Below are 18,655 nucleotides of genomic sequence, written 5' to 3' on the forward strand. Positions count from 1 at the left end.
TATGTTAAAAATCTTGGTGTCTTTATTGTGATTTTTGTGATTTATTGTTTTTGTTCATTGGTAGTTGTTCCTCATAGATTCTTGCAAGTTAGGAGAAATTATATTCGTTGCATTCCTTGGTATTTTAGTTGTGTTATTGTTTTCCCCATCAAAGTGACATCAGAGCTTTTGGTTTATAGTTATATTTATTTGCTTAAGTGATGGAGGCAAATACAAAGATGGTTATCTTAAATGGTAAAAATTATTATTTGTTGAAGGACAAGATGAAATACTTGTTGTTTGTGAAGATATTGCATCTTTCGGTCTTTGCTACACAAAAGTTGGATTTTATGTCTCATGAAGAATGAGACTTTAAGCACCAAAATGTTGTGGTTTTATTCGACAATATGTAAAAGAAAATGTTTATAATCACATTGCAAACGTGATACATTCTAGAACTTTGTAGGAGAAAATTGAGTCATTGTATACTTCTAAGTAGGCAAATAATAAACTATATTTGTTGAATTGCTTAATAAATTTGAGGTACAAAGAGAATTCTTCCATTTTAGATCATTTGAATGAGTTTCAAGGACTCTTAGATCAATTGTCAAAAATGGATTTGATAATGAAGTTTTGAGACTTTGGCTACTAAATACTCTATCGAAGTTCTAAAAAATATTCTGGGTTTTAATTACAAACTCAACCTCGAATGACATTATTTTTTTCCAAATCAAAAGAACGATGCTCTTATTGAAGAGATAAAAACTAGAAAGAAAACTAAATATTATAAGGATTGGAACCACAAAGTTGCACGTCAAATGTCCGAGATACAGAAAAAAAGAAGAATCTACCGGTGAAGGAAGGAAAACAATAGAGATACTAAAGAGAATTTTTCTTTCATATTAATGACTTTTCTTAATTAAGGTTCGTCAAATCAAATTTTAAGAAACTGCACCCTTAATTTAGAAACTAATAACATTAGAGGTTTAAAATAAGAAGTCAATGGAAATAAATACCACATTGAAATTAATTAAATAAAAATATAGAACAACATAACTAGATAGAAAAATGCCAAATAAACAACCACCTAATAAACCACTTCAATATTCCGGTCTCTATACTCAGAATTGCAGGCAGAAGACAAAGTTTCCTTCGAGTGTTTGGAATGAAATTAATACCAAATTAAAGAAATCAAAGAAACTTGTTTTCATCTTTACACTAGGTTTTTCCAAATCATAAAGAATATTTAACTACAACAAAGTGATTTTGATAAAAGGGACAACAATCAATTTTGCTATACATTCTCGAACTTTATAAATCTAAAAGTATAAATTGGATAAGATAAAAATAGAAATTTGAGGAACATAAAAAAAGAAAAATCATAAAATCATTATTTTAAAATTTTGAATTCAAAATTGTGTCAATATATGTTTATTAATTCGGATTAGATTTATATATAATTTCTCTTTGATAAATTCTTCATAAAAAAACTCATCACATTAATCTCAATACCTCGTCCCACCATTTATTTCGGAGCTAAACTTAATAATATCACATGAACCCAACATCTAAGTGGGTCAGTTATATATATATATATATATATATATATATATATATATATATATATATAAAGTAATTACTGATATAAAATATAAGTATACTAACGTGTTGTAACCCACATCTAAGTAGACCAGTTAGAAGGATCCATTGGTGGACTCAGGTAATTATTGAGAAGTATATAATATCAATTTTCAAGTGCATAAGTATGTTAATTATGTTTTTTTATCCTTATACTTTGAACCGAAATTGAAACTTGCTCTATTAAAAATTTGGATACATTTCAGTTTCGATACTTTAAAAACGAATGATATAACCATTCTAATCTAATTAAATTAAATTAGTGGCTTAATTACTGTTTTAGTCCTCTAATTTGTTAGCAAATTTCAAAATGGTCCTTCTATTATTCAAAGTCTCAATTTAGTCCTCAAGTTTTCAAAAGTGACTCAATTTAGTCTTCAAAGTAAGTTAATACCGCGTCAAAATGAATAACAGAACAGTGACATGGTTGTTTTACTCTGTCTCACTTCGAATTACGTGGCCCGTTACACTGTGCTTATGTGGAAGGTGAATTGGGTTGAATGTAATTAGGGTTACTAATATTGGAATTGGGATTAGGGGTGAAAAAGATTTGTCGAGGCATTGCGTTGGTGTGAGGAATTGGGATCAACATCAATTTCGTTCTTGGGGTTATCATCTGTAATCGAAATCGAGGCATTGCGTTGGTGTGAGGAATTGGGATCAACATCAATTTCGTTCTTGGGGTTATCATCTGTAATCGAAATCGTGGAGCATATTCCAGGTGAGTTGTGCTTCGAATTTTATGGCTTGTGTTTTAGGGTTTTGTGGATTTTGGGTTTAGGGTATAGGGTTTTGATTTGGGGGGTTTTGGGTACAACAACCTCTCCACATTAACAAATGGGAGACACACCCAACCCTTCCACCCACCACCAAGAGAAGACACACCACGAATTTCATTGTGTGAACAAATGCAAGATTTACAGGAGTTGGCTTCGGACATGTCTCTCAACAACAAAATCTGGGGCCAAAACAATTAGAAGAATGTTGTGCAGCAACGTAGCGGAGGAGAAGAATGAATTTAGGATGTTGGGAAAAATTTAGGGTTTCATGATTCCTATTTCTAAACAAAGTTGAACCTTTTCAACATATGACACTATCAGTACAATTGTGCCACCTCACTACTGTTTGAACGACGTTTGTTTAAATTAAACGGAGAGGACTAAATTGAGTCACTTTTCAAAAGTTGAGGACTAAATTGAGACTCCGAATAATAGTAGGACCATTTTGAAATTTGCTAACAAATTAGAGGACTAAAACAGTAATTAAGCCTAAATTATTTTGATGTGTCAAACGTGTGTTTTTTACATATTAAAACAAAAACGTGTCAAATGATAAAAATAACTCATATTTTAACATAAAATGTATTTGACATATAAAAAAAATTAAATTTAACATAATTGAATTAAAAATACTATATTTATTTATTTTTAAAATTTGAAAACCAAAACATATGAAAATTTAAAAAATAAATGAATTACAATTTTACCTCAAAGTCTATTTTACCTCAAAGTCACGACTAAAAACGTATTTAATTCATTATTTTTTAATATGAAATAAAGAGTTGTTCATAATCTATTACGCTTCATATTTGAAGCTATCTTGTCATTGTTCTATTGTAAATTGTTTAGGATTATCTTTGTGATACTCTTGAACTACTTTTTAAGCTGAAGAAAAAAAACACAATTTAGAAAAATAAATTTTCTAGTAACTTGCACTGTAATAGTTCATTAAAAAAAAATCAGTTTGTGAACGGAGAATACTCTCCATGCGACACTTTTATACCTGGGACTACAATTGTAATTCTTTTCAAGTTATCTCTGAATAGATATGCAATATTGACTATTTATATTAACACGCTCAACAAACAAAAAGGAATATCTCCGGCAAAGAAGTATCAATATAGTTTCAGCTATAAAAGCCTAAAGTTTGACAAAGTTATTTAAGCATTTAATTTAATTTTTTTGTTATTTCTCTTTTCTTGTTTTTCTGTATTTTCGTCTTTCAACCCCGGGTCAAATAATTACTCATCTACAGCAACCATTTACGATACTTTAATATGAATAAATGAGGAAAAATCTGTTAGCAGCCTTTCATTCTAAACACGTTTCTGTATCCATCTAGAGAATTGGTTGAAAAATTGTTACTGAAAGATTAATATTAGTTTGACAAGTGTCAATTAACTTTCGTGGAAGGAAACTTAGTTTAACAGGGAAGAGTCAAACGTTAAAAGGAGGACTGAGTTCATATAATGTGCAGCTCTTATTCTGTAATCGGAATAATGGGTTTCAACAGCCATGCAAACTTGTTCTTTGTTTTGTTCATGCTGTGTTTTTATGTGTTGGACGTTTGTATTGCCATAGACAGCATCATATCATCACAATCCATCAAGGACCCAGAAACTCTAATCTCCCAAGATGGTAACTTCACTTTTGGGTTCTTCATTCCTCCAAACTCCACAAACACTTACGTTGGAATTTGGTGGAAGTCTCAATCCACAGTCGTATGGGTTGCTAACAGAAATCAACCACTCAATGATTCTTCAGGAGTTGTTACCTTTTCTGAAGATGGCAATCTTGTGGTGCTGAATGGACAGAATCAAGTTCTTTGGTCGTCAACATTTGAGTCAAACACATCAACCACCAATACAAGTGCACATATTTCAGACGAGGGGAAGCTAGAACTCACAGAAACCACAACGGGGAACAGCTTATGGGATAGTTTTCAACAACCTTCAGATACATTACTGCCCCAAATGAAAATTTCAAGCAATAGAACAGGTAGGGGAGTAAGACTTACATCATGGAAGAACCCTTCTAATCCCTCTGTTGGGAACTTCTCTTTAGGTGTTGTTGAAAGCGGAAAAATCGTTCAAGTCTTCATCTGGAATGAAACTCGACCATACTGGCGCACTGGGCCCTGGAGTGGTGGGATCTTTACAGGGGTAGAGCAGATGGCTAGTGCATATCTAAATAGTTTTACGGTTGTAGATGGTGAAGTCTCTTATAACCCAAGTGCATCTGAATTCGGAATCTACATTCTGAATTCTCAAGGTCAGTTTGAAGAAAAAAGTTGGGATGATGAGAAGAAAGAACTAGAAGTTTCGTGGACGAGTAAACAATCGGATTGTGATGTTTATGGTGTATGCGGGTCGTTCGCAATCTGCGATGCACAGAGTCAAGGAACAAATGGCTCACCAATATGCAGCTGTTTGAAAGGGTTTGAGCCAAACAACAAAGAGGAATGGGATGCACAAAACTGGACTAGTGGATGTTTCAGGAGTACACCCTTGCAGTGTGAAAGAGCCAAAGGTCAAAACACAACTATGGATACAAATGAAGATGAATTTTTGGAACTGCAAATGGTGAAAGTTCCAGATTTTTCTGAATGGTCTAGTGCTGAGCCAGAGACATGCAGAAACCAATGCTTGGAAAATTGCTCTTGTGTTGCGTATTCTCACGATGATGGGATTGGTTGTATGTCTTGGACTGACAATCTACTAGACATCCAACAACTCTCAAATCGAGGACTTCGTCTATATGTTCGTGTAGACTCTTCTGAACTTGAACACGGTATGCTACGTCTGCTTAAGCATTTTAAACATAGTTTCTTTTGTACGGAATTCCCTATATTTAAGCTTGATATTTTTCCTTAACAGATGAAGGGAAAAAGACAACAATTATCATTTCAGTAACAGTGATAATAGGAATTGTGATCATGGTCACTTGTGCATGTATAATGTGGAGGAGGACTTCCTGTCGGCCAAGTAAGACACCATCTTCAGAATTTAGCCTATAATTTAGTTTTGTTTCTATTCGTAAAGGAGCTAAGCTTACATTTTCTTTATCACTCTAGCTAAAACATGGTACTCCATCAAATCAGCTATGAAAAGGGGCAAGAAAGGTTTTTTATATTTCAAGAATGATGAACCATTCGAACAAACAGGCAACAAAGTATTTGAAGAACTGTCACGAGTTAAACTACAGGAGCTGCTCCTGTTTGATTTGGAAAAGCTTGCAACAGCCACAAACAACTTCCACCAGTCCAACCAGCTTGGGCAGGGTGGTTTTGGTCCTGTGTACAAGGTACCTTTAAACAAAGTTATCATATTTGAATCCATTAGTTGTTTTAAGTTGTGCTCATTGATTTTTTTTTTTCTTCAGGGGAAACTGCAAGATGGACAAGAAATAGCAGTTAAAAGACTTTCTAGAGCATCTGGACAAGGTCAAGAAGAATTCATGAATGAAGTAGTGGTCATTTCCAAGCTTCAACACCGTAATCTTGTAAGACTTTTTGGCTGCTGCATTGAAGGTGACGAAAAGATGTTGATCTATGAATACTTGCCAAATAAAAGCTTGGATGTGTTAATCTTTGGTTAGTATTTTTCTAATAACTAATTCCATACTAATCGTTTCTGTTTACTTAGGACACAATTGTTTAAGATATAAACATTCATTTCATAACTAGGGAGTTTTCTTTGCAAGCATGCTAATCCAGGGCCTTTAAAAGACTCAGCTTCATAACTTCCATTTATAAGATTGTGTTCTTAACAGTATAATTCTACCATAATCTTTTAGATCCATCAAAAAGTAAACTCGTAGATTGGAGGAAGCGGTGCAGCATAATAGAAGGAATAGCTCGAGGATTGCTATATCTTCACAGGGACTCCAGACTAAGAATCATACACAGAGATTTGAAGACAAGTAATATCTTGTTAGATGAAGACCTAAATCCAAAAATATCAGACTTTGGTATGGCTAGAATCTTTGGAGGAACAGAAGATCACGCTAATACTAATAGGATTGTTGGGACATAGTAAGTATATTTTCTTTATCCATTATTTGAAGAAAATTATTGGAGAATCACGGTTGACATTTTAATGCAGTGGCTACATGTCCCCTGAATATGCAATGCAAGGACTGTTTTCAGAGAAATCGGATGTGTTTAGCTTTGGTGTTTTGCTGCTAGAGATTGTTAGTGGAAGAAGAAACTCAAGCTTTTATGATGATGAGCATTCTCTTACCCTTTTAGGATTTGTAAGTCAACAATTTCTAACTCAATTATAGGAATCTTTGCGAAAAGCTAATTGTTTTTGTTTTCATTTCAGACCTGGGCACAGTGGAAAGAAGGCAATATATTATCTTTAATAGATTCAGAAATATATGATCCTAATGATGATGAAGATATGTTAAGGGTCACTCACATAGGACTTTTATGTGTACAAGAAGTTGCTTCAGACAGACCCACAATGGCAACAGTAGTTTCTATGCTTAACAGTGATGTTGTGTTTCTTCCTCCTCCAAGTCAACCTGCATTCATCCGGGTGCAAAATGTGGTTAATTCAGAGCCGTCTGAAGAAAATCAAAGAGTTTGTTCCATGAATATTATTAGTATTACCGAAATCCGTGGTAGGTAGCAAAAGAAGACTATGAAAGATAACTCTTGAAATTGATTACGTGACAGAGAAGATTATGTGACTATGCAGATAAGTAGTACGTCAGCCATGCAGAGATTAACAAGGATTGTATAATGTTGGGTTACATTATAATTTATTTGCCATTATTTGGATAAGTTTTTAATAAATTGTTTGACACCATAGTCTCTCAATTGGATCGACCAACACATAATGTTCTTAGATGTTTTCTTGGAGGATTAAAGCATGACATTCAAGTGTTAGTGAGAAAGTTCCAACCTACTACTACAATGATGGCATTTTGACTTCCCAAATCAAAATGGTGGTCCAGCTAAGCCTAATCCTTTTAAGGTATCTCATACCTTCATCATCCAATTATCATATTTCCATTATGAAATCAATAATGGATTTCACAAAGAGGAAGGTGAAGGGAAATTAACACCTACTTATATTAATGAAAGAAGGGGACTTATGTTATTTTGTGATTGCACTTATGATCATAGGTTAACTCATAAGAAAATTCAGTTACAGAAGATGATGAGGAGGGTGAAGAGACTTTACAACCAGAGACATTAACTACTAGTGATCACAAGCTTAAGAATCATGAGAGTCGTTGGTAGCTACAAAGTGAAAAATTTTGCGTATACTTATTGGCAGAGGCAATACACATAATTTCTTAGGTATTCAAGTAGCTAAGAAATTAGGTTATAAAATGGAAGCTTTTGAATTCTTTACAAGTTAGTATGGCTAATGGATAAACTCTTAAGATTGAAACCAATGTAAGAAAATTTAATTGGACTCTACAACACAACAATTTTCAAGCGAATATACACATTGATTCCTTTGGGATGTTGTGACATGTTAGGGATTAATATGGACTATAAACTGTGATAATGATTCAAATAACATGACATTATTAGGTCTGAGAGATAAAGTGTCTTTCACGTTCAACTAATATAATCCTTAAACCAGTAACGGAGACTTAGAAGATAAAAACATCGAATAAGGGTTGGCAAAAAATCCAATTTTCATGATTCAATCCATTTTTTTTTTCTGATCCAATCCATGTAATATCCATTTTATTAAAAATTCAATCCATTTAAAATCCATTTTATTGGATCCGGATATCAATCTGATCTACATTTTATATATTTTATGGACTGGATATCCATTCTCTAAATCTAGATTTTCAAAATGGATAATCCAAAATATCCAATCCAAATTTTCAATTTATATTTTTGGTTAGGTTAGGCTAAAGGTTGAGACGGACTAGCTCAAATTTAGTTGTATTTGACTGAGTTGGTGTGACCCTATACAAAATTTGTCCGAATTTGGCCGAATTCAGTCAAGTCGGTCTCGATTGAAATTTGGTCCAACCGGTCCTGGACAAAATTTGGAAGTATTCGGTCGAGTTGACCCCGACCCAAATTTGACTGCATTGGGCTGAGTCGACCCAGACAAAATTTGACTATATTCAGTCGAGACAACCACGACCAAAATTTGGCTGTATTCAACCTAGTTGGCTCCGGTCAAAATTCGGTCGAATTCAATCAAATTGGCCTCGATTGCGATTTGGCCAAGTTGGCCTTGGCCCAAGTTTGGCCGTATTCGACTAAGACAACCTAGGATGAAATTTGGTCGTATTCAAATGAGTTAGTCACGATCGAAATTTGGTCGTATTCAAACGAGTCAGCCACAACCAAAATTTAGCCGAATTCAGTCGAGTCGGTTCTGGTCAAAATTTGATCGTGTTGGCCTCGATCAAAATTTGGACGATTTAGTCCTGACTCGAAGTTGGTAGTACTCGGCAGAGTCGATCACGACCGAAATTTGGTCGTATTCAGACGAGTCGGTCCAGACCTAAATTTGGCTGAATTCAGTCGAGTTGGCCATGACCAAAATTTGGTCGAGTCGGTTCTAGCTCAAATTTAGCCGTATTCGATCGAGTAAGTCCCAAACGAAATTTGACTATATTCAATTGAGTCGGTCGTGATCGAAAATTGGCCATATTAAGCCGAGTTGGTCCCGGCCGACGAATTTAGTGGAGTCAACCCTGATCGAAATATGATTGATCAGACACTAGCCCAAATGTGGCCATGTCGGCTTTGGCCAAAATTTGTTCGTATTAGGCAAAATCGACCCTGGCCAAAATTCGACCGAATCTAGTCAAGTCGATCTCGACTGAAATTTTGCCGAGTCGACCTTGACCCAAATTTGGTCACGTAGTCCCCGACTGAAATTCGTTCAAATTTGGTCGAGTTGACCCTGGCCAAAATTTGGCCGAATTCGACCAAGTCAAGCTCGACCAAAATTGGGATCGACCAAAATTTGGTCGGTCTCGACCAGAAGTCAGCCCCCATGCTGAAATTTGGTCTCGTTGGCCCCGACAAAAAATCTATCAAATTCTATGGTGTCGGCCCTATGGACGCAAGTTTTAAAAAATTCAATTTAAATTTATTTTATGAAAAATGGATTTTGAATTTTGAACTTGATCCAAATATTTGGATATGAATTTAAACGTGATCCAAATATTTGGATCTAGATTTTAAAAGAATCCAATTTACTTTTTCTGAAAAAAATGGATTTGGATAAAAAATATAATCTAATTATTTGGATCCAAAATGAATGTAGATTGGATCATTAAAAATTCAATCCATGATCACCTCTGTCGGAGATTTATCATGGATAAAATGATAAATTGACAAACAGACTGTGTAGTACGCATCTCAACCCAAAAAGGTTATGGGATTGCCAGCATTCAAAAAATGTGCAACGAAATTATGCCCCACATCAATTGGGTACCTGTGCAGACCCAACATCTAGTACATAAATATGAAGAAACTGTGTCTCTGTAAACTTGTCTTAAACTAATGAGTAAGGAAAACAAAGCAAGCAGTGGGAGCTGCTTGCAGCACTCATTTTCATGTGCATGAATTTGTTGAGGGGTTATAGGCTGGCCTTGAGCTGATGCTGTTTATTTATGCAGAACTCTCAAAGGTGGGCCTCCCAATTTCAAAATCCCTAGAATAATACCAATTAAAAATGTTATAACATTATTGTGATTATGTGAATTGAATAAATTTCTAGTTATCAATTCTTAATTGTGATAAGTCTAGGAAGCTAAAAGGAATGGAAAATGAAGGAAGGGGAGGAATGAAAAGATGACGGAAGGGGACAACAAATATGAAGAAATAGGAGGAATTATTTGAATAAAATAAATATATTTCTCTAAGATGACCCAATTCACAAATGATGAAGAAATAGGAGGAATTATTTAAATAAAATAAAGGTATAATTATTCGCAACGAACCTAGTTTCGTTCCAATGTGTCTAAATGGTACCCGCTTTTAACTTTGCATCTATTTAGTACCCAAATTAGTTAATTTGCATCAATGTGGTTCATCCCGTTAAATTTTCAGAAACGCCGTTAACGGAACAGTGATCTGGCATTGTAGAATGGATACGTGTCAATAAGAATAATTGTACAGTGGCAATGGGTGGGTAACGTGTCATGCCCTATTTCAATTGATTTTCCACACTGAAAAAACCCTAATTTCCCATTCCCATGTTCATCTTCTTCTTCGTTGTTCGATTGGTGCAGTGACCATGAAGCTTATTTGCTACAATGGTCAAGTCGCTGGTGAATAGGGAAATGTCGCGTGGTTTTAGTCATCCATGGTCGTCTTGTTCGTGTGGGTCACATAATCACAGTGTTTCTTCTCCTGGTACTGTATCTGGGTCAGTGAGTGGAACACCACATTGCCATTGCGGGGAGATTGCAGTGTTAAGAGTTGCAAGAACAACGAAGAATTGTGGGAAACAATTTTTGGGGGTGCCCTCACTACAAGGTTTGATATGTGACTTTTATTTTCGTTTGGGCTGAGTTTTGTTGTGGAAAATCATGTTTGCTTTGTTTTTTGTTAATAACGGAGTGTTGGTGAAGATTTCAAAGCCTGCAACTACTTCAAATGGTGCACTGAAGATAATGGGGATGAAAGAGATGCAACCATTGCTAGACAAAGTCAAAAAATACGTCAACTGGAGAAAGATTTGATTGATTCCGAGAAGTGGCTGATGTACTTGTTTAGGATAATAGGGTTGTTGGGTTTAATTGTGATCCTTCTTCTGTTTGTATTGTTAAAAAAATAGGATGGTTTAACTTTTTGGTTTGATGTTCTTGTTTTGTTAAATCCGTGAAGGTTTAACTGTTTCAATGGTTAAATATGGTTTATATTTGGGTATGTACTTTGTGTTCGATGAAGTTGTAATGAATGATTATTAAATGAATTGGAAGTGAAATTGTTGGTGATGAAAAGTGTGTTCAAATTGTGGTCATACCTTTTTAAAGTTAATCTCCTGTAAATAATTGGATAAATATACAAGCTGAACCATAACAATAAAGATGGATGAAAATGCATTCATTAAACTAGAACTGAATATCATGTGCTGAGTACATAACCTGGGCATATCAAAATAATTTGTCTTTCAAAATAAGCCCAATATAAACCAACTAGTCAATTACAAATTATAGTTTAAAAAACAAAAAGAAGGTCCAAATTCTTCAAGACAAAACATTCAGTTTCTGGATCATGGCTTCCATACTGGGCCCCTTTTAAAAGCCAATTTTGGTCTTTGATTTGTACGTGGAGGTGGTGCCTGAATTGGTTGCTGTGGTCTTGGAGGAGCTTGTGTTCGGGGCTGAATTGGAGTCTCATTTGGTGCTTCAGCTGTGGACTGACTTGGTTCTTGTGGTCCAGGAGGAGCTTCTGTTGGGGGCTGAATTGGAGTCTCATTTGGTGCTTCAGCTGTGGACTGGATTGGGGGTTGCGTTCCAGGACTCTCAATTGGTGACTGTGATTGCTGAATTGGTTGTTTTGTTCCAGGTCCTTGTGTTGGTGGCTGTGATAGCTGACTGCTCCCAGTTGGTGGCTGAGTTTGGGGATTAGTTGGTGGTTGAGTTGGTGGCTCCTTTGGGGCGTGGGAAATCCATTTCTTCTATGACCTATTTGCCTGCATATCCCACACCTTTTTCTAGTCCCACCTTATCTCAGTTGTGTAGAATCCTTACGCAACTCCCAACTCTCAAGTCTTCTCTTTTTTTTAGGTCTCCCTGGCAATATCCTCTTTGGTGGGGGCAGAACATCAATATTTGAATTCATCTCCCAAACCTTAGGTCCATTGACTGGATATATCAGTGGAATATATGTTTCCTCATATGTTGATGTTAAAAACCAGTGAGGTATATGTTGTTCTATATTGATATTGAGGAACCTCATAGCAGTGAGTGAGTGGCAGCAGGGTATTCCTGTGATTGTCCATTTTCTACATGTACACTCTAATTTGTCTAGGTTCACCACGAACTTGTCACCAATCATGGACACATGGTTGACCTCAAACAATTTCTCTCCAGCCCAACTACCAAAAGAAAATATAACAGTTAAAATCTGAAATATACACATTAAATAACATCATATTTTATGGAAACATAACTAACCAAGGTATCCAATACTTTGTCTTCTCTAATTCGTTATCCAGTCTGTTTTTTATTTTGGGGCAGATGGAACCTTCAACCTTTTTTATGTTGACTCTATTTTTGGCCCATCTCTTCATAAGATAAATCCTAATGTCTTCCATCATGGTGATGATTGGCTTACTTCTTGCATTGATGATTGTACTGTTAAATGCTTCGCTCATATTGTTCACCAGTGTGTCACATACTGCTTGTCCTGTGAACCTGGACCTAGACCAAAATCTGTCACAGCAAAGCAAAATGAGTACATAAAACTTAATATTGTTCAATCAGAAAAGCATGAATAACTTGCCTTGGAGGAATGGCAATAAGATGTTTAAAGGCATCTTCATTCAACTCTTTCATGTCTCTCATTGTGGCCTCCCATGCTTGAGGGTGAGTTGTTGCAGTTGCCTTCCATAACAGTCTTTTCAAATTTTTGCCAGGAAATTTCTTGCGAAAATTTGCATATATATGCCTTACACAAAACCTTTGTTCCACATTAGGTATTAATTCTTGTAATGCTGGAAGCAGTCCCTGTATAAATCAAATAAATAAATTATGAAATCTTGCACAAAATATAGATGAAGACAGTAATATAAATGGTTATAGAGATGCTTACTTTCTGTTGATCAGACATGAAGGTAATTCCCCTGCACACTTCAACCCCACCAAGATCATCCACCAAGAGCTCTAAAAACCAACTCCACGTTTCTTTATTCTCGACTTCAACAACACAATATGCCAAAGGAACCATTTGGTCATTACCATCTCTTGCCACAACTGATAATAATTCCCCACCATATTTTCCTTTTAGGAAACATCCATCTAACCCAATGATATGCCTATAACTAACAAAGTTGTCCTTACAAGCCTTTAAACACACATATAGTCTTTTGAAAGTTTTCTGTCCTTCGTTATCTACACTAACCTTCACAGTAGATCCTGGATTAGACCTTAACAGTTCTTGGGCATAGTCATAAATAATTTTATATTGTTCCCTAAATGACCCTTCCACATTCTTGTATGCCATTTTTTTTGCTGTATGGGCAGTTGCCTTGGAGATTCCAATATTCCATTTTCTTCCAACTCTGTTTTTAATATTAGTAAGTTTAATATCAGGATTATCTCTTATATTTTTTTCTAATCTCTGACTTAACCATTTAGATGTTATCATCCTGATATTAAACTCCCTACTGCAGGTATGTTCATTTATAATTCGTCTTAGCTGCCAAGTACTTTGAGCAGCCTTGTATGCACAATAAGCATACCACTTACATGTTCCTTTTCCTCCAAGACACTTCACACATATCCTTCGCTTGTTATTTCTAAAAAATTTTAATTTCCTTCCATTGTGCACACCATAAGTTCTTATTGCTTCCACAAACTCCTCTTTTTCTGTGAAGTATGTCCCCACCTCCCATTTGTAGCCTTCCATACTTTTGGGCATTGAAAATATCCCAAAGTTTCCATAACTATCTCTGTCATCTCCAGAACAGTCACTGTACTCAACACTATTCAAACTTTCAGATGCCCAGTCAGTGTCAGATAAGCCCCTATCAGCTGCATGATTATTTTGACCACTAACTCCACCAAAATCGACTGAACCACGACCATCACCGTCCCAAGAATCATCTTGATCTTCATAAGTATGGATTTTGACATCAAGTAGATCCTCTTCAACAAAACTATCCCCTATGGAATCACTACAACTACTTACATCATCCTTATCTACATCTTCTTCATTCGCATTTTCCACTCGCCCATCAACCTCACCTCCATCTTTGTCTTCTTCATTTTCAACACCTCCATCATTTTCAACTTCCACCTGCCCATCAACCTCACCTCTATCTTTGTCTTCTTCATTCTGAACACCTCCATCATTTTCAACTTCCACCTGCCCATCAACCTCACCTCCATCTTTGTCTTCTTCATTTTCAACACCTCCATCATTTTCAACTTCCACCTGCCCATCAACCTCACCTCCATCTTTGTCTTCTTCATTCTGAACACCTCCATCAATTTCAATTTCTATAGGCACATCAACCTCACCTCCATGTTCCTTAATTACAATTTCTACAAGCACATCAACCTGACCTCCATCCTCCTCACTTTGAACCTGTACACCCTCATCAACCTCTCCTCCATCATCCTCATTTTGAACCTGGATACCCTCCCTCACATCACCCTCTTCCACAACAGGATGATATTCTAATAGATTCACTACCTCAGCTTCATCTACTTTGTGAACCACATACAGATGTACTTGACCATTAAGAGTGGCAATATTCACCATATGACATGCCCCTTGGTCATCAGACAACAACTCCAATCTACCCTCCAAAACAGATCCTCCACCCACTGCATACCACATCTCCTTCACATTTGCATAACTCAACTCCTTCAGAATACCCAAAATCTCGAAATAGCTCCATCTATCTGGGTCACATGCCAAAATACTTAATTGTCCAACATATTGCAGTGACCCATTGCTCTCAAACCTCCCACCATGATGAAAAACAACTTCAAAATGGTCGTCCATACCAACAATAACATATAAATACTACCCTGCGAAATACCATTTTACCCAAACAAAGCAACACAAATTACAATTTCATACCACTATAACACCAACAAAAGCATGAAAATAGACAAAAGCATAATGGGGGACCACTGCTCGTGCCCACAAACACACTTCATGGACCACCACCGTCAACGAAATCATAAAAAAGGACAACCACCGTCAAACAAATCATAAAAATTTGAAACAGCACCGCATAAAACAATTAAATTAATCAAACCCTAAACCCCACCATTCCAAAAACAATTAATTCAATGAAAGACAAATTAAAATGATTCGCGCATCTAGAATCCGAAATACTTGCCACTTTGATGTCAATTACAGCTTCAATCTCCTCCACAACGCTCGAAATCGCCAATTTGAATTGAACCCTAACTTCACGACAACGCCTCTCACTTGAACACCAACTTCTAATTCGTTCCCAAATCGCATCCCCTTTTAATTTTCAATTTCATTTTTTGAAACACTGTTCCACATCACACACCTGATAATGCCACATAATATTTTTTTTCCCACTTAAGTAGTCAACATGGTCAGACGTTAAGTCATTTAACGGAGTCAACTAAAAGGGACCAAATTGATGCAAATTAACTAATTTGGGTACTAAATAGATGCAAAGTTAAAAGCGGGTACCATTTAGACACATTGAAACGAAACTGGGTACGTTGCGAATAATTATACCTAAAATAAATACATTTTTAAGAGGAACTAATTCACAAATGTATCGAGTGTTCTTTGAAATAGGAAGACACTTAAATATTTAAATAATTTTGTATAAATACAAAAAAAGAAATAGAATTTCTTGAGAGTTGTGCATATTCATTCTCACAATCGTCGTCACTTGAAACATTCAAACCACATTCTTCAAATATGATATTAACAAACAATGGTGTTGTATCACACCTAGCCAAACTCGACCAAATAAGTAAACAATGTGTATATCAAGACAACCAAGTATCCAGCCTAGGCTGAGTTAGCCTAACTTGTACCGGTTTTAACCTATACATCTGAAGGAATGATCTGCACCTCGTATAACCAATATAGAAGTCGTCAAGGTAGGTAGCCGGTCCGGGCCGCCTACTCCAGGTCGACAACTCTAAAAGACAGTAAAATAGAAGCCACCTTCAATAGGTCTTAAGGGCTTGGGTTAGGGTCCAGGCCCACTCATGGCCCAAGCTAGGAACCAAGTCAAGGCCCGGCCCATGGGGTAATCAGACATAATTAATGCTCTATAAATACGAATGGACCCCAATAATTAAAGGTACGCATTCATTAATCACTGATTTGACTCTCTGAGAGCTTTGACTTACTTGAGCTTCGGAGACTCTTCTGCAGGTAACCCCTCCTAGGTTCAAGCTGACATGTATCAATCGGGAAGAGGCCAACTGAAGAGATAGCGGACTACATGGTAAGGTGACACTTGTGCCTAACTTATCTTATTTGTTCTCTGTAGGAACAATTGGCGCCCACCGTAGGGCACGAGACGAACACCTTTAGTACCCGTTTTTCTCTGAAGATGGTTTCCACCCGCAGCAAAGCTGGAGTGAACAAGCAAGCGGATGCTGGTCCCTTTGGACCTCTTGGCATGACCCCTGATCTGGCCGCTATCCTAGATGGCCAAGCAAAGATGCAACAGGAACTCGCGGATTTGAAGAAACGCAGTGCTGAAGAAATGGAGGCATTGAGACAAGAAAACTCTCGCTTCAGGCGAAGGATCGAGGCTGATCCCAATCTGAAGGGAAAAGCCAAAGAAACCTCTGAAGCTGTGAAGTCTCCGGCTTTCCAGCCTACAGAGGAAGAAAGTGAATACAATCCCACCCCTCACACCTTCACCACCACCCAACAGACACCTGTTCCCTCTACCCATCCCCATCACTTTCCATCTGGTCAACCGGGACTTACCGCACCCCCAACCCCTGCCGCCACCCTTCCTACCACCCAGATTCCCTACAATATACCCACCACCCTACACACCACACATATTCCACCCTATAACCCACAATACCTCCCCACAACCCACATTCCCCCTCACAACATCACCTCCACCTTTCCCGCTATGATCAACCACCCCGTTCCGCCTCACATGCTCCCTCCTCACCAGCCCAGACATCATCACCCATTCACGGACTTTATCGCCAACACCCCTCTCCCAGCCCAGTGGGAACCTTTCACCCTGGATCGCTATACTGGCAAAACTGACCCTGATGAGCACCTTAAAGTCTACATCACCCATGTCGCCTTGTACACATCCCAGGATGCAGTCTTTTGCAAAGCTTTCCCCACCACCCTCAAAGGCCCTGCCCTAGAATGGTTCACGACTCTTCCGCCCTACTCAATCGACAGTTTCGACATCCTCTCCCACATGTTTTCCACCCACTTCGCCGGAAGCCGTCCCCATCAAATCACCACCATATCCCTACTGGGCATCAGGCAAGAACCTAACGAACCACTCAGAGCGTTCATCGATCGCTTCAGTAAAACCACCCTTCGTACACCGCACCTCAACCAGGAGATGATTCTCCAGTGCATGACTCTTACCCTACAACCCGACCCCTTCGCCAACAACGTCTATCTCCACCCACCTGCCTCCATGCACGAACTCAAGTTGCGTGCAGCCGACTACGTCCGCATGGAGGAAATGCAAACACTTCACACCAAATTTTGCAACGACTACGCAGTCACCACCGCCAACCCCACACCACAGCCCAACCCACGCCCTGATACCCGCCTACGCGAACCCCGCCAACCTCGCTTCACCAGATACGCCCCCCTTACAGTAGCCCGTTCCCGCATCCTGGACGAAGCCCTCCAAGCCGATCTAATCCCTCCACCACGCAAGACAACCACATCCCCCAACACCGACATGACCAAATATTGCCGTTACCACCGCAACCATGGCCACACTATAGAAGAATGCAAAGTACTCCAGGATAAAATAGAAGAACTGGTCCGTGCTGGCCACTTTCGCCGCTTCATCCGTAGAGACGACCATTCCTCCTCCTCTCGATCTCGTCACCCCCCGCGACCTGACCACAGACGTCCACCAAATGAATCCCATCACAACAGCCACCCTGGCCAACCCAACAATCAATAACCAGAGCCCGCCTGCACTGGCATCACCCCTGCCGACCCCCCCTTACGAGGCACCATTAACACCATCTCTGGTGGTTTCGCAAGCGGAGGCTCCACCTCTTCTGCCAGAAAAAGACACCTCCGCCTTATACAATCCATCAACCACATCACCCATTCCCATCACAGACGTTGTATGCCTCCTATCGTATTCACAGACGATGACTTCCACGGCCTCGACCACTAACAAGACGACCCCATGGTCATCACTATCAAAATTGAGAATTATGCTGTTAAGAAAATCCTTGTTGATCAGGGCAGCTCTGTTGATATCCTCTATTGGGCCACTTACCAAAAACTCCAACCTCCTGAAACTGCCATGGTCCCATATGACGAGCCAATATATGGCTTTTCCGGCGAACAGGTATCCACCCGGGGCTACATAGACCTCCACACCGTCTTTCGGGAT

General features: G+C 38.0%; 2 protein-coding genes and 1 non-coding gene across 3 annotated transcripts; 2 read left to right on the forward strand and 1 right to left on the reverse strand.

Moving 5' to 3' along the window:
• Positions 1 to 3,870: 3,870 nt before the first annotated feature.
• LOC114185639 (G-type lectin S-receptor-like serine/threonine-protein kinase At1g11300) lies at positions 3,871 to 7,604 on the forward strand. The gene is made up of 7 exons (XM_028073492.2): positions 3,871 to 5,186; positions 5,273 to 5,380; positions 5,470 to 5,699; positions 5,778 to 5,988; positions 6,192 to 6,429; positions 6,500 to 6,650; positions 6,722 to 7,604. The coding sequence occupies exons 1-7, from the start codon at positions 3,896 to 3,898 to the stop codon at positions 7,028 to 7,030; spliced, it is 2,538 nt and encodes an 845-aa protein (XP_027929293.2). The 5' UTR covers positions 3,871 to 3,895; the 3' UTR covers positions 7,031 to 7,604.
• Positions 7,605 to 9,884: 2,280 nt separating this feature from the next.
• LOC114186397 (U12 minor spliceosomal RNA) lies at positions 9,885 to 10,035 on the forward strand. The gene has a single exon (XR_003605056.2). It is a non-coding gene; the product is annotated as a U12 minor spliceosomal RNA (small nuclear RNA).
• Positions 10,036 to 11,430: 1,395 nt separating this feature from the next.
• LOC146886131 (uncharacterized) lies at positions 11,431 to 15,910 on the reverse strand. Its single transcript, XM_085673611.1, has 3 exons — positions 13,159 to 15,910; positions 12,522 to 13,073; positions 11,431 to 12,442 (listed from the first exon to the last, which is right to left on the reverse strand). The coding sequence occupies exons 1-2, from the start codon at positions 15,076 to 15,078 to the stop codon at positions 12,813 to 12,815; spliced, it is 2,181 nt and encodes a 726-aa protein (XP_085529737.1). The 5' UTR covers positions 15,079 to 15,910; the 3' UTR covers positions 11,431 to 12,442; positions 12,522 to 12,812.
• Between the last annotated feature and the right edge of the window lie 2,745 nt (positions 15,911 to 18,655).

The sequence above is a fragment of the Vigna unguiculata genome, chromosome 5 (assembly GCF_037176805.1).
Source record: "Vigna unguiculata cultivar grain cowpea cultivar isolate G323 ecotype 2 chromosome 5, ASM3717680v1, whole genome shotgun sequence".
Classification (NCBI taxonomy): domain Eukaryota; kingdom Viridiplantae; phylum Streptophyta; class Magnoliopsida; order Fabales; family Fabaceae; genus Vigna; species Vigna unguiculata.